This window comes from Corvus moneduloides, chromosome 12, assembly GCF_009650955.1.
Source record: "Corvus moneduloides isolate bCorMon1 chromosome 12, bCorMon1.pri, whole genome shotgun sequence".
NCBI classification, from domain to species: Eukaryota; Metazoa; Chordata; class Aves; order Passeriformes; family Corvidae; genus Corvus; species Corvus moneduloides.
Genome location: NC_045487.1, coordinates 6,463,666 through 6,486,916, shown reverse-complemented (window position 1 = coordinate 6,486,916; position 23,251 = coordinate 6,463,666). Strand labels below are relative to the sequence as shown.

General features: G+C 56.6%; 1 protein-coding gene across 8 annotated transcripts; it reads right to left on the bottom strand.

Moving 5' to 3' along the window:
- Positions 1–23,251, bottom strand: KIFC3 (kinesin family member C3). Of its 8 annotated transcripts, XM_032121620.1 has the most exons (22): positions 22,483–23,251; positions 14,912–15,026; positions 13,152–13,297; positions 11,843–11,996; positions 9,562–9,758; positions 7,339–7,404; positions 6,721–6,864; positions 6,396–6,635; positions 6,013–6,186; positions 5,739–5,886; positions 5,522–5,652; positions 5,317–5,428; positions 5,001–5,182; positions 4,817–4,921; positions 4,472–4,602; positions 3,766–3,889; positions 3,191–3,320; positions 2,850–3,079; positions 2,046–2,180; positions 1,594–1,702; positions 1,343–1,371; positions 1–1,147 (listed from the first exon to the last, which is right to left on the bottom strand). In XM_032121620.1, the coding sequence occupies exons 1-21, from the start codon at positions 22,717–22,719 to the stop codon at positions 1,367–1,369; spliced, it is 3,015 nt and encodes a 1,004-aa protein (XP_031977511.1). In that variant the 5' UTR covers positions 22,720–23,251; the 3' UTR covers positions 1–1,147; positions 1,343–1,366. The 8 variants fall into 8 exon arrangements, with proteins under 8 accessions (XP_031977511.1, XP_031977509.1, XP_031977514.1 ...); XM_032121618.1 differs by lacking the exon at positions 1,343–1,371; XM_032121623.1 differs by lacking the exons at positions 1,343–1,371; positions 22,483–23,251 and adding an exon at positions 19,604–19,725.

The following is a 23,251-nucleotide window of genomic DNA, read 5'->3' as shown; positions in this document are numbered from 1 at the left end:
ACTGGGTTTAACAGTTTATTTAAAATAAGTTTTGTTACAAAACAGGATATTTTTTAATTATTAAAATACATAGAAACATCTAATCTTACAAAAGGCTAAATTTATTTTTCCCTTTTTTGTTTTTAAATAGAATCCGCCATGGAAGTGCGAGAGGAGAGGGCTGTGGTGGAAAGAGCCATCAGTGCCTCCAGCAGGGATTTCGAGCAGGAGGAAATGTACCCACAGGTGGGTGTTGACAGGTCCAAGGGCAGTCCCATCTCCTCCCATGCCCCTGCCAACCACCATCCCCATACATAAGCCAAGAGGCTTTTGGGCTGGAGGTTTGGGGTCTTTTTGTTTTCCACTAGTTTTCCATTCCAAGACCATGTAAACAGGTATAAATATTTGAAACACTTTCATCTCGACCACACTGTGATCTCTCTTGACAAGACAACTGGTAAATAACTTTACAGTAGCTTCATTCAAGACTGCTCCATCCCCCCTGGTGCTGTGTACCACAGGCAGACAGCATGGGGCCCTGGCAGCACTGGCACCACGAGGAATGGCAGCTCGGCTCATGCACAGCACCGGGGGCCTTCATGCAACAACAGGGCTTGAGAAACTGACAGGGAAAAGAGCTGCTGGGAGTTTTTGTGGCTTAACGTGGAGGAAGCACTGCTCTGAACGACATCGGGCAGCTGCCCAGACAGAGTCTTGCAGGAGCTGTGGCCAGGCTGGCCCTGTGGCAGTAGCAGAGGCAGGGCCAGGGGCTGGTCTGGCTCTGCACACCCCTTCCAGCCAGATCTCATTGTAAAAGCAAAGCTGGAGAGATGGAGGGAGCAACCAGCAGCTCCCTGCTGTGGCTAAAAACATCTGTCCAGCAAAAATAAACTCACAGAGCTGAGCATCTGAGGGGGCAGATCTCTGCCCAGCACCACTGTCCCCCACCCTGAGAGGCAGGGCTGGCTGCTGGGAGACCCTGACCCCATGCTGCTCATGGTGAGAGGTGCCATCACCCTCTGGTCACAGGTCCTGGTGGCCAAGGGAACAGCACCAAAGCCTTCCTGTCTTCCAGCAGCCGTCTCAGTGTCACTGTGAGGGGCTGGATCCTGCAGTGGGTTTGATGCAGTGGCTGGCACTCATCACAGGGGCACTGGCCTCAGCTTCCCTGGGGGGAGACATGCATGGGTTACAGCAGGCAGGAGCACAGCCACCAGTGCCCCAGCCCCGTCTGGTGGCAGTGTAGCAGGAGCTGGTACCACAAGCATCCCCAGCAGTGTCCCTGCACAGCCCAGCAGCCCTGCTCTGCCTGGGAAGCAGGGCGAAGCAGAGCCCTCCACCAGCGCCAGCCACAGGCACTCACCTGGCAGCCACGGCTGCCCCTAAGTCAGGCTGAAATCGAAGGGGAGAGAGGTTCAGCCTGGTGACATTGCCCTCCCCTTGCCCCCTGAGCCATCAGCAGTGCCTTCGAACCAGGGCACTCTTGGGGAATGAGTTAATGAGCTGACTACAAATCTGCTCACTCTCCCCTGCAGGCTTTGCCACGGGCTGGTGGCTGGAGCCTCCTGGGATGGAAGGACCCTGTCTGGGCTCTCAAGGTGTCCCACCACCCACCTGAGGTGTGGAGCTTCCTGCGGATGGAGGCAGAGCGACTGGAGAGCTGCCCCGGGCTGGGGGATGCGTGGCCCCGGCCAGGTGGTGCTGCAGAACCCGGCGAGTCACCCTGGGAGGAGAGGGGACACAGCCCCAGGATCAGCCCATGCCAGGGCCCAGAGGGAAGAAATGGGGATGGACGCACAGGCAGATAGTGCATGCCTGAGTAGTGGTGTCCAAATTTCTCAGGGGCTACCATGGGACTGCTGCAAAATGGCTTGGAACAGCCAAGGTGGCAGCATTGGCTGGACACTGCGGTTTGGAAACAACCTGCATCCCACCAGGTGATGGTGCCCAATGGAGGTGGCTCTAGGGGAACATCCAACAGCTCTGGGGACCACGTGTGGGGGCAAAACAGGGGCGATCCCTGGGGTGAGGGTGGAGAGGAAGGGCACCAGCAGCCACTTGGGTACCTCCAGGTGCTCCTGGCTGGGCCATGAGCCCAGCTCAGCCTTGCGGGAGACAGGACCCAGCTCCACAGAGCGAACCCTCTCGGCAAACTTCAGGGAGCACAGCGTCTCACTGGTGTTCTTCTCAGCAGGGGAGACCTGTGGTCAGGGAGGAGCAGGCACAAAGTCACCCTGGCAGCTGCCTGTGCACCCCAAGGGTTCCCCCCAGGCAACCTGCTGCTGCTGGCCGGTGAGATGCTATTATTAACCTGCCCCTCCCAGGCTAGCCCCATCCATCCACGCCTGGGCCAGTGTCTGAGCCAGCTGGATTCCCTGTCACCAACTGCCCCAGTGCGAGGAGCAGCCTGGAATAGCTGTGGCAGGTGCAGGGGCTCAGGAAGCCCCCACGGGGGCTCGGTGTGGGTGCCAGCAGCTGGGAGTGGGGGATCACAAGGCAGGGGTGGAGAAGCTGCCAGAGCTTAAAATCCTCCCAGAAAAAGAGGGGATGGGGAGATGACAATATACAAAGAGATTGTGCCCATAGGGACAGCATCCATGTGCAGGCAGGGAGGGCAGGATCGTGGACCTCCGAGTCAATTCCCCATCCCTTGGCCTCGTCTGGGGTGCAGAGACAGAGAGAGAGCTGCCTGTGGCACCACAATTGCAGACTGGATGATGCCCCATGGGCAAGCCCCGTCCCTCGACTCCAGCCCAGCTCCTGCCTCCAGCATCCCTCCCACCTGCCCCAGCACTGGGGCAAGAAGGGACCCAGAAACCACATTGCCTGGCTGTGGGGATACTGACAGGCACTGGGTGCCCAGCCCCTACCTGCACCATCATGAGGGTCTTGCTGTCGCCGCTGAGTGAGTCCTGCAGCAGGTAGGTCAGCTTGGAGTTGCGGAAGGGCACGTGGCCCTGCCGGGAGCGCAGGGCATAAATGACATCGCCCAGCGCCGACAGGGACTTGTTGATGTGCTGCGCCTCGCGGAGCCGGCTGCCCTCCGCGCCCGACCGCCCGACCCGCTCCGACCCCGCCAGGTCCACCAGGTTCAGCTTCCCTGAGGACACACAGCCAAAACCCCACCGCTGGCATCAGCGCCCAGCCTCACACACCCCTGGGATGCCGCAGCCCAGGTGCCCCGGTGAGGGGTTTGCCGTGTGACACCCACCTGTGGTGCGGAGCCCCGTGCTGCGGTCGAGGCCACGGACGGTGACGATGAGGAGGGCGTGGGAGCGAGAGCTGTGCTCATTCAGGTTGGTGCACTCTGTCACTCGTTTGACATGGCCAAACTCGAAGACCTGGGGGAGTCCAGGGAGTTGGGGGGGGTGAGGCCAACCTGCCCCAGTCCCACCACAAATCCCCTGTGATCCAGGGATGAACCTGAGCATGGGCTGCCTGGCCCATCAGGGTGATGACCGCTGTCAGGTCTCAGCCTGGGTGATGCACCAGAGGCAGGGGTGACAGGCAGGGCACTGCGGTGACAGCCGCATCCCACTAATCCCTCAGGAACTGTCTGGGCCCCACGCTTTTATTTTTAACCCCCTGTGGCTCACTCCATGGGACAGTGACTGTCACATCACACCCAGGGATCTATTTTGGTCCCTGTTGCTTGCCAGGGCTTCAGAAATGCTCCCAAATCCAGGAGTCACACACCAAAGACCCCTCCTCAGTTCACTGCACCCCTGCTGCCACCCTCCTGTGCCTGCCACCCTCCTGTGCCTGCCACCCCCCATCTCCCCAGACCTTGTTGATGTCCTCCACGCTCTGCACTCTGAACTCAGTGAGCCCGGGCACGTAGAGCTGCCCACTGCCATCAGGGCACAGCTTGATCTCCAGCTTCTCCTGTGGCTCCTTCCCCAGCAAGTCCCTGGGCAAAGGGGCACCCGTTACCATTCCCATCCCAGGGGGGTGCTGGCATCCATTCCGCGTGTCAGGGCTATGTGCCAACACTGCCAGAGCAGCCATCTCTTCCCGGGGAGCTGCACATCTTATTTATAGACCTTAATTCTCTTGGCTCTCATGTGCCTCCTCTCACCCAACTCAGACCACGCTCCCATCTCTGTTCCCAGTTATTCTCATGGATGTGCTCCCAGGCCCCTCCCCTCCTGTGGCTGGACTAGGGAGGAAAATATTTCTCATGCTTTCAGCTCCCAGTTACAACTTCCTAAATATAGTGTCCGTGGGCAGGGGAAGGGGGGAGAGGGGGACGCCCCCACCACTGCATCAGGGCCAGGGAGTGGGAGTGATGGTGCAGCTGGGAGCCTGTGTAAATGATGCAGCTCATGGGAAGGGCAGTGTGCACCAAAATAAATTAAAAATAAATCCTTCCAGGGCCAAATGCAGTGCTCAGGGCCCTGGGACAAGTTGTGAGGCCTAGGCAGGGGTGGAGGGATGTGGGGGAGAGCAGCACAGGGTGATGTCCAGAAAAGTTTCTTCCCCCTCCCCGTACCTGAGCGCCTCGTTGTAGATCTCGGCAGCGCTGACAGTGATGGCATAGTCCCAGTCAGCTGCTTTGCCCCGCACCTCGGAGAAGAGGAGCTGCAGGGCGCGCTGGTTGATCCCTGGGTTTGCAGCCGTCCCCTGATGGATTGGGGTGAGAAATGGGATAAAAAACACCCTCTTGCATTTTATTCTGTATTTTTTCTGAGCAGAAGCAAAGCCCAGGGTGCTGTTGTGGAGCAGCAGTGACCATCACACCGGCTCAGCACACTGGGTCTGAGCTGGTCACCAGCCTGAGTGCCAAGACTGGGCACTGCAGGGTGGGAAGCTGAGAAGAAAAGCCAAGCAAACTCACTTCCATCGTGTAGGTTTTTCCTGCCCCTGTCTGCCCATAGGCAAAGATGCAGACATTGTAGCCATCAATGCAGGAGGTGACCAGGGCTTGAACCTCCTGAAACACCTGGGGGAGGACAGGAGAGAGTGAGGAGAAGGTGGCTGCCTCTCCCCCTCATACCAGCAGTGTGAATGGCAGCACCCACCTCCTCCTGGGACGCTTGTGGGGGGAAGACCTTATCCAGCTCAAAGGACACCTGCTTCCCTTTGTGCAGGAGGTGCAGGACAGCATCATCGTCAGCATCGAAGGTCACAGCATTGGCTGCCTCGGGGCCCTCACCGTCCTCTTTTGTGATGGGGCGGACTCGCCCAAAAACACGGATGTTTCCTTAGAGGGGAGAAGCAGAGACTCAGCCATCAAACACGAGGTGGGCTGAAGCATCCCGCAGCCAACTCAACCACGTTATGGGGATGCTCCCCTGTCCCTCCTGTCCCACCTCAGGGACACCGCACCCCGCACACCTTTCAGCCGCACCAGCTCATTGTGACACTTCTTGCGGAGCTGCAGCTCCCGCCGGTACTTGCGCAGCAGCTCCCGGTTGGTGCTGTGCACCTCCTCGATGGCCTGGCTGATCTGGGGGCAGTGGAGACCAGTGGCTCAGTGACCCTCTGCAGCACCTCCACCCTGCATGGAGGGGTGCTGGGTGGTGGTCCTGGGAGGGCTCACCTCAGCCCTGGCGCTGTGCAGGGTCTCCTGGAGAAGCAGGGGGAAGTCGCGCACCTGACGCTTCAGGCTGTTGTAGTCGTGGGTGAGGGTGCGCAGTGCCGGCTGCAGCGTCAGCAGGTTGGTCCGGACGCCTGCAGTCACGAGGCAGGGTGGGGGGCAGATGATGACACCCCAACATCAGTCAGGCAACCCTGAGAGTCCCCTGAACCCTCCTCACCTGCCAGGTTCTCGTGCACAGCCTTCATCTCCACCTGGGCGCGGGAAAATGCCTCTTCAATGGCGCGGTTCTTCTCCTCCTCCATTGCCTGCATCTCCTCCAGCATCTGCCCATGGGCTCGCTCCAGCTCAGCCTCGTACATCATGATCTGGGAGAGGAGCAAGTGGGGAGTGACTCTGAGTCAGTGCCCACCTGCTGCCACACTGTGGCACCTGGCAAGCAGGCAGGCAGAGAATGTAGGGTGAATTCTGATTTACACCTGTCGCACTCAGACCTGAGCTCGGAGCTGAGCCTCTGTCTTCTGGGAGCTCTGCAGCTGCTGTTCCATCTCCTTCAGCACCTGCTTCTGCATCCCCACCTGCTCCTGCAGGTACTGGTTTCGGGACTGGGTCTCGCACAGAGCTTGTTTTGCCTTGGTTGACTCCACCTCCACCGTCTTGATGATGTACTGCAGGGGAAAGCACCCACAGATCGGGTGTACTGGGGAAACAGCACCTGAGGGGCCTGGGATGGAGCTGATGCTGGCCCAAGGGAGGATAATTTAGGAAATCATGGTGCTGTGCTGATGTGCTCAGGGCAGAGAGACAGGTTGCACTTGCAGGGCACTGTAAGGCACCCAGCCCAACCAGGAAAAATGGAGAGTCCTGTGGTGCCCACCTTTATCTGCTGAGGCTGGGACTTGAGGCTGGCAATGGTCTCCTGGCTGTCCCGCAGCCGCCGGCTGAGCCGCTCCTCCTCCTCGGCTCTCTCAGCCAGAGAGTCCTTGAGCCGCAGCTCCACTTCGGCCAAGCGGTTCGTCTTCTGCTGCACCTCCAGGTCCAGCTCCACCAACTTGGCCCGCGTCTCCTCTGCCTCCCGCTGCAGCTGGGACAGCTGCTCCTGCAGCCCGGCGTTCTCCTGGCAAAGGACAGGACAGACACGGCCATGTCACCCACAGGTGCCCATCACCCTGCCAGCACCACCGCCACCACCGGCGACTCACCTGCAGGTGGGGGCAGTCGCGGCACGGTGCCTGCTGCTGCCGCCGCAGCTCCCGCAGCTCCCCCTCGCACGCCTTCATCTCCTGCCGCAGGCGCTCGTTCTCGGCCGCCAGCAGGTCCCGGTGCTTCTCCGCATCCGTGCCACCCTGCGCCGGGAGCGAATGGGAGAGGACATGGAATCTCCATGCACTCGGGGAGCCCCGGCTTGCTGCCCTCATGGATCCCCCAGCCTGCAGTATGGAGGAGCCCTCCGTGTGCTATTCTCTGTAATTTCATTCAAAGCTCCAGGTGCCCATCAATCTGCCTGCTCCACTGGGAATCACTCAGCCTGCTGCACTGAGGAGCCTCCTGCTGCCCCCACGGAGCCCCAACCCACAGAGGGGCTTTCACTTCCCACCGCAGGGTGACAGCCCCGAGGTCACCAGTGCGACATTGCATTGGACAGAAAATCCCACACTTTTGTCCCTCAGTGTTGCTTGGCTTGCGCGGTCCAAACTGTGACCCCGGGGAGGTTTAATCCATCTCCGCCCACCCCGTGTTCCCTCTTCCTCCTCAGGGACCCAGAGCTCCAGCGTCCCTCAGGGGCAGGGTGGCTCAGTCCCATCCCAGTGGCAGCTCACCAGCTCCGAGCGTAGCCGGCTGATCTCCTGTGCCTGCTCCAGGAGCTTTTCCTTCAGAGTTTCCACCTGTCAACAGAGACTGGGTTAACCAGGAGGCACCTCAGCAGCTCTCGGAGGAGACCCCGCGGTGCCGCCCCAGCCACCAACGTCCAGTCTGGCTCACACTTTTGTTATGCTTTAATTTTCCACCTGGCTCTGAGCGCCTGATTCACACGAGTTGATTAAAATGAGAGTTAATGAAAGCTTTGCTTTGACCTTGTTCAACCATGGGTATAATTTGTCCATGTTGAGCACTAGCAGAAACCATTATTAAAAAAAAAATAGCATCATCTTTGGAGAAGGGAAAAAACAAACCTATCCATAACTGTGTTTGAAGAGCCAGAAGTGCCTTGTTCTGTCCTCACAACACAGCTTTGCTCTACCTTCTTTATTTTTCTTTCTAGGAAAGTTATCTTGGTACAAAGAGGGAGCAAGAGCTCTTCAAGAAGACCACACGTCTGAGTCCCACAGGAGGATGCTCACCATCAACCTCCACCTGGGCATCTGCCCAGCCCAAGGGACCAGGCTGCCCTCCCCACAAAACCAGGTGGATTTCAGAAGTCCTCAACCTTCTTTTGTGTAGAGACCAGTAAGTCTCTCCCAAAATCTGCAGTTATTGGAATAAACAGCAGCAGTGAGTGCTTGGTGCAGCCAGCAGTCTCGTGGGCTGTGTTTTAGTGGGGTTTGCCCACCTGCTCTGTCCCTTGCTTGACCACCATGCTTGACCATCCCCAGATCCCAGCCCAGCTCCCAGTTTCCCCGCTCCAGAAAGCCGCCAAACCCCTCTCTGGGACACGCCTGGATATTGCCCCATCTCAATAACCAGCAAGCACGGCCCTCTGTGGACCATAATTTAGGAACTGCTGATTAATAACCAATGCAGATGTGCTGACATGAGGCTGTAATTAATCTGGTAAATTATTCAGCCACACCCTTGCAGAGATGGCAGCAGGGCGGGCAGCCCCTCTGTGTGCCCTGTGCTTGGCACGGCCAGGAGCTGGAGCACGACTGGAGCTCCACAGCTGCAGGTGGGGGAAGGTGGCTGCTCCCAGCCAGGATTGGGATCTCCCTCCTTCCACAGCAGTCTCCCCCGCTCTGGCTGGGGGCCGAGCGAGCACCGAGTGCTTGAGTGGGAAAACCCCATTTCCATATCCACTGAGCGAGATTATTAAGCTATTTTTATAAGTATTTTTAAGGGAGGGGAGGTACTAAGAAGAAAAGAGTCATGGCTTGTTCCAGGAAAGCCGCCAGCCCAATCAATCGGCGCACACGCTGGAGCCTGCCCACCATTCCCTCTGCCGTGGCGCCCAAAAACGTCAATGTTCCTCCATCGCCTACCTGCTTGGGCATCTCCAGCTGCATCCTGTTCTCTGGACGTGACAGGAACTCCTTGGCAGCCGGATCTGGCTCGAGCCATGGCCCGGCCATCCCAAAGCTTTGGAAGTTTGGGCCAGCTCTTCACTCCAGCCGGTGTTGGCTGCGCTTGCTGCCGAACTGGCCAGCGTGGGGCCAGATCCTGCTGCACTCACACTTGTGTCATGCAGAGCATGCCAACCAAATGAGGACAACTACCTCCTCCTTTTTGACACCCGTGGAACAAGCAGAACCTGACTGTAACAGCTTCCACAACAGCCACATGCAAATCCCTTTACAAGCAGCCAAAATTTCCATGTCCCTGGGACGACCCAAGTACTCGTGCTGAGGATGTGCCTGCATCAGTGCAGGAGAGGGTTTTGGGGAGGAGTGTCACAGTGGCCAAATCCTGTCTCTTCATCAGACAATTCTGTGCCTTGACATTCACTTTCCACCTGCTGAAAGTCACTAGAATTAAACTGGTAGGTCGGTCTAACGAGCTGATCCTGCAGCAGCTGTCCTGTGCTGGGTGGATGGATGACTGGTGCAGGGCTGCATCCTGATGCCCAAAGCCCTCCTGGCCATGTCATGTCCACAGAGCCACATACCCTTGTCAGCACTATTGTGGTGTCACTCGGGACCACAAGCATCCCAAGGGAGGCACAGCCAAAGCCAAAGAACAGCCAGCGAAGAAGATGCTCTGCGATGGAGATCCTACACTCCTTCCAAGTGCAGCCATCACTAACTGCATGCCACAGTGCTCCAGACAAGCCACAGCCTGAGGCTGAAGAGCCTGACAGACCCCCTTGTGTCACCCTGTCCCCATCATACCTGGCCTTGCAGCTGGAGAGAGAGGGAGAGCTCGTTGTTCTCCTGGGCAGTGAGCTTCTCCTGCAGCTCCAGCAGCTCCTCCTGCAGCCGCAGCTTCTCCTTCTGCAGATGTGCCATGGAGGCCATCACCTCCTGGATCATGGGGAAGGGCCGGGCCGTGGGCAGGCTGGCGCGTTTCCCACCGCAGAGCCTCCCTCCTGCAGCACGAGCAAAGATGGAGCTGGTCAGGACACGGCCACCTTGCTGGGGAGCAGAATGCCAGCCATGGGTAGCCCCAGGGGCTGAGCTGGAGATGGGAACGCAGGAAACTGGACTTGCACAAGTCCCAGAGAGCGCAGTGACGTGTCAGAGGTGCATCCCAAGTGCCAAGGTGCTGACCAGAGCAGGCCCAGCTAACGGTGGGGGGTCCAGCTGGGTGGGAGCCAAAGGGATCTGCCGATGCCAGCAGAGCATCCCAGGCCACAACACCCAGCACCTGCCCACACCGCTGCACTGTGACCCAGCCCCACCACATGCCGAGATGCTGCTGCCTCGCTCAGATAACAACCGCCCTGAGCACGGCGCTGATTCACACCGGCATCCTTTCTTCTGAATGAGCCGGTGGAAAAGCAGTGTGTGATCATGTCATTAAAGTCTGCGTCACTACACACAAACATAATGGAAGCAAAATTAAAATTATACAGCCCATGAATGGCCATATTGCCTAATCCTTGTGTGTTCAGCTTTCTAACCTTCCTAGTATTATTTTAAACATCACTTTCTGCATGTTAATAGAGCCACCAGTGCTGACAGAAGCCAACCTGGCCGTACATCAGAGCCTACCAAATGACCTGGTAGTTCCCAAGAAGCAATGAGCTGGTGTGACTCATTCCCAATGTGGGGATGAGGCACTGCAGCGGGAGAATTGACGGTCAGGATCCCGGCTGCCCGGCGCCCTTCCCTGCCTGCTGTGGATTTCATCTGCTGCCACCAGAAACCTGAGGTTTCACAGGCAGGAGCTGGTGCTGAGAATCACCGTGCTGCCTGCAGGAAGATGCCACCTGCTTCATGAGAAACGTCCTGAATGCAAAAAGAGAGACTTTTTTGTCTGTGAATCAGATTTTATACCTTTAAATGGAGTTAAGGAGGCAGCAGAACGTGCAAAAAGATGAAATGCTGGGACCAAACCACAGCTCTGCTGCAGACTGCACACCATGGGACTTAGCCAGCAGTGGTTGCGGAAGTGATCATCAGGTTTTGTCTTCCTGACATGGGCTGGATACCCCAAAAAGAGCACTGTCAGGTGCTGGCTGCTCAGGCAGGGGACTGTGGTCTTCTCTTTAAAATCAACACACAAAAAATCCACCCTGAAATGTCCAAAGTTGACAGGAATTCCAGCTTTCGCCCCTTAGGGCGTGTGCAGGGATAAGACAAAATTACAGGAAGCACCAGGCTCCTGTGGACACACTACATGTCTGCACACATTCACACTAATCCTGGACTGGGATCCAAGGCAGAGCCAGGTTCAGAGCCGCAACACTCAGCTGCAGGTCAAACTGCCAGGCAGGAAAATCCCCCACAGATCATGCCTTCCTCCACACTCCAGCACCTTCCTCCTGCAGCAGCATCCATGGGAGAGGAGATGCCGACCAGCCCTGTGTTACATCTCCCCCTGGGCAGATGTGCTGGTGGTGGTGCATGGTCTGAGTGTGGCAGGCAGGGCACAGTGACCCTCCTGCTTTCCAAAATGCTCTGAAAGCCATCTGGAAAGATACCTGCTCCTCGGCTCTGCCCTGTTACCATTGCCATGCAGACCCCCCCTCTCCTGCATCCCTGCCCCTTCCCAGCCACCACTCTGCACTGGGAGCTGCTCTGGGATGCAGCTGGGGACCACGCCAGGAGCAGCTCCTGAGATGTGCCCTGACAAGCTCACACAATTCAATCCTGACGGAGAAAGACAGGAAACCATGGGATTTCTCCACCCTGGCACAGCCACGCATGCTGCAAGCGTTTCCACACACGTTACATTTTCCTTAAGAAGGAGGAAACAGCAGTGGGTTCACCGGAGCGCACCTGCTCTGTTCATCCAGCTCAATAATTCATCGGTCCCTGTCACCAGCCAGCAGCTGGCTGGTGTTGGATTTCTTCTGTGACCTGCTCCCCGCAGTGAGCACAGCCACACATCTATCTGCACCCCAAAAGAGGAGAGGTTTCCTCGATACCCACTAGCAGGTACCAAGCCCTCGTTGCATCCCATCCCTCCTCCTGAGCGCTCAACACTGCATCCCTGCTCTCTCCTTACCTGCTTTCTCCAGGTTCATGGTGGAGGCTGCCTGCACCGCTGTGGCAGCCGCTGGCTCACGGGGGGATGCAGGCGGCTCCTCCGTGGCCGGTGTCGGGGCACGGTGCTGGGTCTCCTCCCGCCGCTTGCACGTCCTGTCCCGCAGGGCCTGTGTCTGTGAGGAGAAACAGGTCAGAGAGCTGAGACAGTGACTGCCCACACTGTGCTGGACACGGTGCCAGCAGCTGGCACTTCACCGGGCTGGCCAGGAGGAGTGAGCAGGGCGGGAAGTGCAGAAGACAGAACAGTGGAGCCTGGGGAAACGCCCCCACCAAGGGTGTTCTGTGTTGGGAAGCTGCCACAATGAACTTATGTTTTCAGTTCTCCCCATAAACAATTTCCCTCAGTTTGGCCATGCAGTTATACTGAATATTTCCTATTTTTCTCTCTATGGCCTTAAAAAGAAAGAGACTCTGACTTGCAGGCATGGCTCATGCCCTCTGGGATGGAACCCGGCTCCAAAAAAATCAGAAGAAATCTCAAAGGAGCTTTCATAAGGCTGCTATAAAACGTGATGATTGGCCAAGCTCATTCTGCTCAAGAATGCCTTTTCTTTCTTAAAGCTTATCTCAGAGCCTGTGGCATCACCCCACGGGCCAGTGATGCTGAGGAAACCTCACCCCAGCAGAGGGGCAAATACTTGGTACATGCCAGTAATTTGAGAGTAATTTGGAAGGAGGCGGCAGCATCCTCCTGGAGAAGCCGCGTGTCTGCGGTGCCTCTACATCTGAGACTCCAGAAGGGTTTTGCCGAAGGGAATTCATCGAGGCTGGTGTGTGATAAGAAGGTGTTTTCCTTCTTTTCAAAGAAGGGGAATTTGAATGATTTGCCTGAAGCCTGGAATGAACTAGTGGCAGCCACAGCAGTACATGGTGTCCCGACACTGTCCCTGGCCATGGCACCCTTCCACCTCCTTCTCCTCCATCCCACAGGCAAACACCACCTCACGGCACTGCATTTTCTTATCACACTTCTGCCTTGAGTTCTCCTGCCAACATGACCCATAAGTGACCCAGAAAATGCTATCCTGTTACGAATGCTGTTCCCCTTTTTTGATGCCTTTGACTCCCCAGAGATGCTTTTCCCTCCCCTCCCAGGTGGCAGCTCTGCTCAAGGCAGGCACTGCTGGGGTCCAGGCAGAAACTGGTTGTGGTGATGGAGGGAACCAGTTGGCTCCCACCTGGATGGCCCAGATAGGTGTGGGGCATCCTCCCCACCACCCCAAAACTGCCCTCCCTACACAAGCCATGGCTGGCTCGACGCTCCTCACCTGGAGAGCCCGGCAGAGCCCACGGGGGTTTGCAGTGTCCAGCCAGCTCACGCTGAGGATTTTATGGTGAAGCAGTGCCGGCAGCAGAGGAACCCGGGGAGAAGTGCCTGCTCCGCTCGCAGTGCCGAGCCTGTCCTGCCCACGGCCTGAGATGGAGCAAAGAGCATCCCTGGATCCACCTGGGAGCCCAGGACGGACACAGCCTTTGGCTAGCTCAGCAAACCCACCTCCTCCTCCCTGCTGCCGCCACTGTACCGGTGTGGCAGAGACAGTGCATGACTTGTATTAAAAATGTTAATTATGTTAATTAGAAAAATTAGTCCTCCAGGGGGCGGTTGACAATGACTAGTAATGAGAATTCAGGGTGTAGCATCCGTCTGGCCTCTGCAGGACCAGATCTGTCCCCCCACGAGGGATATCCCAGCTCTACCCCTTGCCAAGCTGCTCCACTTCCTGCGATCCTATCTCAGAAGAGCTGCCAAAGCCAGCTTGCATCACCGAAACCAGACGGACGGACCCTGACGGCGTCACCTCCCTCCGCTGCCCCCAAATATTTCCTTCATTTGTCAGGCAGTCAAACCTGAAAGCAGCCAGGGCAGCACTTCCCTGTCCTGCTGAGCCGCACAGAAGGAAAACAGCAACTCAAAGAGCCTTCTCTCATGGCTGTGTCCTCCTCTGTTACAGGAAAAGCAGCTGGCGAGGGCTACATCTCACTGCTCGGGGACCCTGTGCCCCCCCCACCTGTCTGCCACAAGCACTGCCACCATCACAGGTGGCCAAATCTCTTCTCCAGCTGGCAGGGAAAAAGTCAATCACTCACAAATCAAACCTCAATAATGCAGCCTTTTTCCCCTAAAACCATCCAGAGGAAGTTGAACCAGAGGTGGAAGCAATGTCTGGAGGGAGATGTGTCCTGATGAAGTTAGTCCACCACTCTGGACTTCTTCCCAGCCTCTAATTATCCATAACATTTTGCGCGCACCGTGAAAATTGAGCATTTCCAAAGCTCTGGCAAATGCCTGGATAACAGATGAGTTCCCCATCCCAGCACAGGCCGTGGCAGCCGTTGGGGAGAGGAAGTGCTGAAAAAACTTGGTTTTGGAGGCTTTAATGCCAACCAGCATTTGGCTGGACTGGCTAGAGCGCCAGAGAAGAAGCCATGCCCAGAGAAGCGGCTGCCAGCTCAGAGGGATGGCAAATGCTGAAACCAAGAGAAAAAAACGTCCAAATAGGGGGGTTCAGCCTCCCCCTTTGTCAAAACCCATCCGGCACCATTGGTGAGGGAGGTGGGAAGGGCTGTTTCCCAAGAAGCAGCTGCAGGTTGGGGCAAGCAGCTCCCCGCCTGCCTGCAGAGCAGCTCAGCCTCCATAGAGGAAAACTCCGACTAAACTCACCCATGGGGTCCCTGCACCAGGGAGCCCTTCCAAAGGCTGGGAAGAGGCAAAGGCCCTGCATTTGCCCTGCTATGCAGATCGTTCTGTTTTCTTTCTCACATGTTAAATTTTAACCTATCTCCCTAAGTTTCCCCCTCGGAAGGGCCAGGAGGGAGATGGAGGCAGCCTTCTCTTCTCACCAGCTGGCTGCCCAGAGCTTTGTGCCTGCTTCTGCGTCCCCGTTTCTCAAATCTTGACCTTCATCCGGAAAGAAATGTGAAAAATGCAGGCTGGCCTGTTCCCAGCCTCTCCTTCCCCAGTGAGCAGGGCGTGAGCGCGGCAGGCTGAGCCCCAAGGGGCAAGGACAAGCCATCGCGCTGTACTCACCGGCCGGGGCAAGGTCCTTCGTCTTCCAGGCGGCTCCGGCGGAGGGCCCGGATCCCAGATCCCAGGCGGTGCGGGATGTGATCATGGCACGGGGGTCCCGAGTACAGCAGCACCTCTGCAGAGAAGCGCAACAGACATCTCAGCCGGTCTCACTGTCCAGCTGTAAATCCCGGCGGGACGTTCTGGGGCAAACCACGACGGTAACACCGGCTCCGACTCCCGAAACCCGCAGGAAGTTGCATCAATCCCGTTTAATGCTCCCGAAAAGGCGACAGCCTCGGGCTCCCTCCGTGCTCCCGGCGGATGTGACATAAACCGTGTCTGTAATTAATTTACTCATTCCTGAAGCCTCTCCAGGCCCCTCCTAACCTCGGGCTGGGGCTGACTTAGGGAGTTAGGAACTCCGGGACCACGGGCAGCCCTGCACCCGGGCGGCACCGCACCCACCGCATCTCACCGCACACAATGCCCTGCACTGCACCGCTCCGCACACAGCGCTCCGCTCCGCTCGGCACCGCCCGCTCCGCTCCGCACACACCGCATCGCACTCGCCGCACCTCACCGGGGCCGCTTCGGCGGGGAAGGGGCGCGGAGCCGCCCTCCTGCCCGCCCTAGGGTCCCTCGTTCTCCCAGCCAGCGGCTCCGGGCGGGCGGGACCCTCAGCGGGGCGGTGCCGGTGCCGGTGCCAGCGAGCAGGAGGCGCAGCCCCGCTCCGCGCACCCCCGGTGCTGGTCCCGGTGCCGCTGGCACCGCCCGCCGCAGGCTAACGGGGAGCCGCGCTCTCGCCGCGCCCCGGGCGCTCCGTGACAGCGCTCCCAGCCCGTAGACAAAGGGAGCCCCGGTACTGCCCGGTCCTGCCCGGCTCCCCCGCGCCGCCGGTGCCGCCCCGCGGAGCCACTTACCGGGCGCGGGGCGGCGGCAGCAGCGGGGCACCCAGCACCGGCCCCGGCCCGTCCCCGCCCTCCCGGGCACTTCGGTAACGGAAGCGCCGAGCTCCACCCCGCGCTCGTTGCCACGGAAACCCGTGAAACCCCCGACGGGCGGCGGAGGCGGGGCCCCCCTTCCCGCACCGGGCAGCGGCGGCGGCTCCAGGGGCACGGGGCTCCGGAGGGGCGGCACCGGGCCGACTGTGGAAAGCTCCCGGGGCGTCCCCGGGACACCCCTGGCCCCTCTGGCCAGAGCCCTGGGAGCACAGGGGTGCCCCGGTGTTGCCCGTGCCCTTCCCAGGGCGGCCCGCCCCCACCGCGCTCCCCTGACCCTCACTTGGCATAGCCTTGGGGGCTCCCGGTGTGTCCCGGGTACTCCCGGTGTGTCTCTGTCATTCCCACCCCAACCCCGGTGCTCTTCAGGGAGTTCCAGTGTAACCATCCCACCTGTGCACCCCTCCTGGCTTCACTCATCATGGTGACCCTGGGGGACCACGGGGACAGTGGTGCTGATGACCCACACACCAAGGACCTGTCTACCCAAACTATGCCCTCCTCACACTCTGCCACATCCCCGCTGCTCCCAAACACTGGTGCATCTGCTGGCAGCAATGCCAATTGGCACCCCGGGCTCACCAGGCCCAGGAACACAGATTTCACTTGGAAAACAACCTGTTTCTAACCCAGAGGTGTGGAGAAAACAGCCTGATATGCCAAGACCACTACAAAGGCCCTGCTGTCAGAAAGGCAACAGAAAATCCTGCTTTAGATATAATATATACATCTTTTTAGGGTGTGATTTGTATCTGCCTCCCTGTATTGCACACACAACCCTCACGGTAATGGCTGGTTTGGGTGACACAAGTCACTCATGACTTGTTCATGGTAATGAACTGGCAGTACCGGATATTTCCCATAACAAAGCTGAACTTGGCATCCTTGGTGGTGGCAGCGGGTGCCCTGTGCTGATGGCTCACATCCGCATGCCTGATGGCAGGCTGACCTGTGTCCCACGTGGGTTTGGGGATGCAGGAGTGGCTGTCCCTTTGGAAAGAAGGGTTTGATGCCAGCCCTGCAATGTGCTCCCCTCAGACCTCAGACCACCTCTGATTTTGCTGCACTCAGTCCCAGCCTTTTGCTCACTCCTGGCCAGGTTAGGAGCAGGATTCAGCCTTGTCCTTTCATCCTGGCATGTCCCTCTTGGACATTCTCAGAGACTCCCCAGGAAACACTGCTCCATCCTCTGTCATGAGCCAGCCACATGGGTGAGGGGTAATAGGGAGTCACTGATGTGGGAGGACAAGCTGCTCTAGCCACCCCACAGCAAGGGGTCTGTGAAGGGTCACCACCATGTCCCCATGGCACAGAAACTTGCCCCTGAGAAGCCAATGCCATCCTGGCCTGGCAGCACTCTCCAGCCCTGCACTGCATCTGCCATTCCCCTGCAGCCAGTGAAACCCTCCCAGCCTCCCCTTCCCTTCATCGGAGGTTTATTGGCATTCCCAGCATGGATCCTGGCATGGATAGATATAGGCGTGTGTGCCTATAGACAGACATCCATATGTACATACATTTACCCACAGAGGCCCTAAGCAGTGTCTAATTTGCATCAGTACCCCATTATCTGTGCAGCTCCTGAGGCTGGCTTGGGGATAATATTGACATACATAAAGTTACTTTCCCCTTTCCGATAGCAACTGTAAAGCCATATCATCGCTGACTTCATTTATGAGCTGTAAAGAGTAAAATAAATGTTTATGTAAATTACTTTAACTGGTAAGTAATTTCCTGGCTTTTGAATGCTTCAGGTTTTTAATGGTATTGCAATTATGCAAAGCACATAAGTTGTATCAATTACATCAAGTAAGTCCACATTAAGCAGGCACATGCGTGAATTCTCCAGTTTAGAAGAATAACTCAATGAATAAGCATGGATCAAAATCTGAGAAGCAGGAAGGATTCTGTGCCAACAGCCCTATTCAAATAGTCACCTGTGAGCATTACAAAACCCACCCCTCCCAGCTGCTGGCCTGTTTTTGGCAAGGACAGCGTGGCTCTCCGGCAGCCCCAGCACACCAGGAACAGGCTCTCCAGGGTTCCAGAAGTGGGGTTACCCTGGACGCACGCAGCTGGCCAGGTGCCAGCTCCCTTTCCCTGCACTGCAATGCTGTTTGGCTCAAGGGAGCACTGTGGATCCCAGGGGATGCCTACTTGCTGCGGGACAGTCTGGGGGGGCTGCGGGCAGTGGGGACACATGGCAGCCTGTGCGGGCAGCAGGTACCCTGCTCGTACCCCCCTCTCCGCAGGGATTCACCTCCGCTGGCTGGGATAATCCCAGCCTGGTCCCCCAGCGATGCTCCCATCCTCCTTTTCTTGTCTGTCATGTCTCCGTGACCTGAGCGAGCATCGGCTGACGACATCGCTGGAGGTATTTTTAGAAATGCCGCTTTGCAGGCAGGCAGAGGAACAGCAGCGAGGAGCGGGGCTCGCCGCCAGCAGCACCTCCTGCCAGCGCCCAGCAGGTAGCGGGAAGGCTCGATACGTCGATGACAATCAGTGCTAAAACATCTGCCCCGCGTGGACAGCACCAGCCCGCCACGGGGCACACTGCCAGGAGACGGTGACCCTGGCACGGGTTTAGCTCTGCTTTTAGCCTGTGCCGTAGCTGAAAAGCATCGCTGCTGTAGTGCTGTGAAGTCAGGCAGGTTAATTCGCCTTTTACTTGGATGAAGGGAAGCTCCAGTGATCGAAACACATCACCGAGTGGGGCCCTTTGTATTGGGTGTTTGTTCTGCCCTGAGCAAATATTTAACCTACATCTGTAAGACAGCTAAAAAATTCCCCAAATGCCAGAAAAAATGTAACTCCTCCTACTCTCCCTTCGAGCAACCTGATAACCTGGTCTAGGAATGCAGGCGGGAGCACACCTGATACCAGAAACCTATTGTATGTTGGGATGCTCCCTGTAGAAAATTCCCACCAGAAGTACCAGACAGCGTGAGAACGTGTCCCCAGAGCACAATTAATTATAAACCAGCTCATTATTCTAATTTTGCTCCTCCTTGAGGAGGTGAGGGGATTTCTCAGCTTTGCTCAGGCATGGTTTGCCAAGCCTACATGAAATACTTTTGCAAAGCAGGAACGAGCCCCCTGCATTCCTACATTCCTACATTGCCATTTCACACGACAGGAGTTTTAATTAAGTCTTAGCATGCTCCTGAGAAATTTAATACTCATTTTAAAGTTCCCTAGCTGCATTAATTCAACCCTGAGGCTCTGATCCTTGAGATAGAGTTGTGTGGAACTGTGTGGAGAGCAGGAGCTGGGCAGGGGTGTTTCAAGGACGCCTGCCAAAATCCAACACACTGGGATGCTGCTTCAGCTGCTGGTGGTGTCTCTGCAGCTCAGCACCTCGGCCAAGCCCCTCGAAACAGTTAGGCTGGGTTTGGGCAGCCCAGGGCAGCCCAGAGCCAGTCCACAGCCGAGGTTCTGGCTGCTCTGGCTGGGAGCTGCTGCATGCCTGGCTCAGCTCTGCCTGTGTCCCCCGTGCAAATCTCCTCTATATCAAGCAAATGGCAAAAACAACACCTTTTTCAACCTGCTGCATTCAGGTAGACAAAACCTCTGCTGTGCAGGCAGCCAGGGCAGTCCCATGTGCGATGTAGCAGCCATTGAGTGGGTCTCTTCCACCCTTCCAAATTTCTTATTTCAGACTTCAGTGCACACCATCTAAGCAAACCTCAGCCTCCTTCTCCCTTTTACCTACCTTTTATCTTTGTCATATTTTTCAGCTGGCTTCAGGTACAACTCTGGTTTGGCTTTAATGCCTCTGCCTCCCCTAAGCAAAACAGCGCCGGGCTCATCTTATGCCTCTCTGGCTGCTGGGGACTGGGGAGCTGCTCTGTGGGAGGACTGCAGCTCACCTCCCAAGTCATTAATGTTTCATGGCATTAATCAACACAGGCTCCTGCTTATAAAGCACTTCTGAGAAACAAGGCTAAGAATAAGCACGAGGTGTCCTGGCTGAGGCTAAACCCTCCCTGCTGACTGGGGGATGCCCGTGCTGGTTGGAGCGGACCCAGAGAGGGGGCAACTTGACACCAAGTGAATTCCATCCAGGCCTTTTCGTCCAGCAAATAAAAATTCTGGCTGTACCGGAAAGATGGCTGCATCCCAGGAGGAGATCCTGGACCTCCTAGCCTGGAAGGAGCCCACCAGCACTCCCCCAGCTAATACTTACAGGGCATCCTTGGGACCCTCTGCTTGGGACCTTGGGTGCTTTCTGCAGTTCTTTTTAACTAAAGAAGTGTCTGAAGATAGAAGCTGCAGGTGGGCAATTGGGATCTTTTCAGAATTTTACTACTTCTGGTGCTCATTTTCTCCTTGAAGCTAACCCCCACAGTGCCACTGAGCCTGTTACCCTGGCTGGATGACACTGGTTGACAGGGTGTGCAAAGACAGGCTTCCCTCTGCACAGGCAGAAAGGAGGGGAGCCATCTCTTTAAGAAATAGATTCAGTTCTCAGCAAACCCATTTATTTTTAGTGCCCTCCAAAGTGTGCTCGACTTTGGAGAGGAAACGAAGCAAAAGCAGTAATTCTGAATAATTTAGGCAATAGAGTTTTGGGGCTGTGGTAAGTGTCTGTGCTATGCTGGGGCAGGGGCTGGAGGAATACAGGGCTCACTAATAGCATCCAGCTGATTTAGCCATGGGCAGAGGTAAATCAGTGAGAGCCTCTGCAGGGAAGAGGGAAATATCCCTGTGGTCATAAAGCAAATGCACCCATGCGAAGGAAAACACGGTGATGAGTGATGGGCTCAGCTGCATCCTGGCTGCATTGCGAGAGCTGCACCCAACAAAGGGATGGATATGCAAATGAGGTGGGATATTCACCGATGGAATTAAGCAGCTTTCCTGCTAACTGGCTTTGGCTGCTTGATATCCAGCTGTCTGCAAAATCCCACTGAGAGTCCATCCTGGCACGGGTACAGCACGCTGGCCCCTCAGGCCCTTGGCTCACTCCGTGTCACCTCTACGTGCCCTAGGAATGCTCAGCAGGCACGGTCCAGCTGCTCCACCTGTCCCCCCACGTCTCAGGGCTGGTGTGTGTGGGATGCTGGACCAACGCTGCTCTGCAGCTTTGACACCAGGGGGATGGAAACGTTATCCTGCCGTGGATCACTGACACCCGCCGTGTGTAATGGATATCCCAGTGCTCACACCGCCCCGCTCAGAGCCCCACAGTGGCGGGGCATCAGCAGAGATCCTTCACCACAGCCTGCACCCAGCCGTGCCCAGGTGCCCATTTGCATCCAATCCCCATTTCCCTGGCACCGTGGGGATGCTCCCACTGCCTCCATGCACTGCTGGGTGATCTCTTCCCCACTGCTATCTGCACTGAGCTGGAGCATTCCAGCCCGCCCCATATTATCACAGCTTCCCACTCACCAAGAAAAAAGGCTGAGGTCTTTCTAGTTTAACATACTGGAGCATATTTCATGGTGATTTCATCATTATGGACCCAACTGGGACCAAATTATCTTTTTTTTTTTTAATTCTAAGGTGCAATTGAGATTGTGAAGAAAACTGCACTCAGTTAAGAGTGAGTCACCAAAGAGATCCATGAATCTACCTGCCAAAATTTTACAGGAAAAACTGCGTTTTCCTGTTAACACAAAAATAGATGCACAACTACCACAGAAACTCATCCTGTTTCAAAACAATAGCAAAATTTCTTGTTCCTGTGCTGATGCTTCAAAGATTCTCTTGCAGCAGACTATAGAATTACAAACTGCAAACACAGTGCCAGGATCTGTCCTCAAAGCAGGCTTTACACCCAGTAAGGGTCTTTTGCTTCCTGGCTGAGCCAGGGGAAGTTGGGGAGACAAGCAAAAGAAACATTGAATTCCAGCCTCCTGCTAAGGTTTAGGGAAAAAGGAGCAGCACAGTGCTGTGCAAGACTATTTTAGAACAGAAAAGTTTTACATCTACGCCCAATGAATATTAAACAGCCACACGCTTCAGCTCTGCCGCCTGCGCCCGGCGCCGCGTGAGCAGACTTAATTTCGCTTTATGGAGAGGAGCAGACCCACACCCAGATTTTCATGCATGTGCCTTAGAGGTCAATGGGATGTGAAGGGTGAACCCAAGTCTTCTCTGCCAGGAGATCCCTTCAGCAATCACTCACAACTGGAAAAACAAGGAGACATTAAGGAAAAGCTGGCAGCGCAGGCAGGGTTTAAGCAGACTGACATGGAATAACTGCCAGCTTGCTGGGAACTTCATGTAAACCTTCCTGGGCTTTCACATCTATTTGCAGATCCAAGAGAGGTGTCAGGTGAAACCATAAGGATGAGATGGAGAAGGAAATGATACGAGGTGGGGCCAAGGCATGGCCAGGACACTCCAGGGCTCAGGCACCTCTATTCAGTTATCTTCACCTTCAGCCCATCAGACAAAATGTGCTGCTGAATTAACCCCCAAGGAAACAATAGCAAAATAAACACAGAGCCTGTGTGCAAACATCCGGGAATGTCTCATGAAAACAACTCCAATCCAAAGGCATTCTGCTGGTTTTAATCCTCGACCTTCGAGCTCGACACAGACTATGCCCTGCTTGCCCCCAGCCCCTGCCACTGCTCTCACCTGTGGACCCATCCAGGCCAACCCTGGTCCTGGGCACTTTTTCTGGAAGCATCCTCCTCCACAGGCGAGTCTCCTCACGGTGCCCACGGGTCTGCAGAAGCAGCCCTTGAGGCTGCGGTGCTCACACTCCTCATAGTGGGCAGGGATGCTCTCTGCAGCCTGCATCCCACTCCTCCTGCTGCTCCCCTTGCTCCAGCCCTGCACCAACAATCCTGCCAGCACCCACAGAGTGTGCATGGCTCAACACAGCCCAGGAAGGGGTGCTGAGCTCTGGATATGGTCCATGGGAACCCGTCCTCAAGCCTCTCTCGGACACCGGGGGTGAGGCGGGCTGGCCGATGCTGGCAGCAGCTCTCTGGGGTGGGATCCTTCACCCTGCTTTTCCACACGTGGTGCCACAGGGCTGGCACGCCAGCACTGAAAAATCGTTGCCTTTTTTCCAAGGGCTTTGTCGACTCTGTCCCAGCCTCAGGGCTCCCTGAGTGAAGCCCCCCTGCAGTTCTCTTCTTCCCTTATCATGGACCAGTAAATGCTGTAAAGACGGTCCCTGACGGTGCCTGGTCCCAGAAGGGTCCCAGTGCTGGTGCAGAGACAGGGTGGTAGGACTCCCCAGGGATGCTCCACTCGCTGCCAGCCTCCCCAGTAAGCCAAGGCAGAGGATGGCTGCCTGCACCAGCGCTGCCTTCACCACCGTATTTCTCAGCCTATGCAAACCTCTTGTGGCTCTGTCCCATCCCTGGCCAGAGATGGAGACAGCACTGTCCCCTCC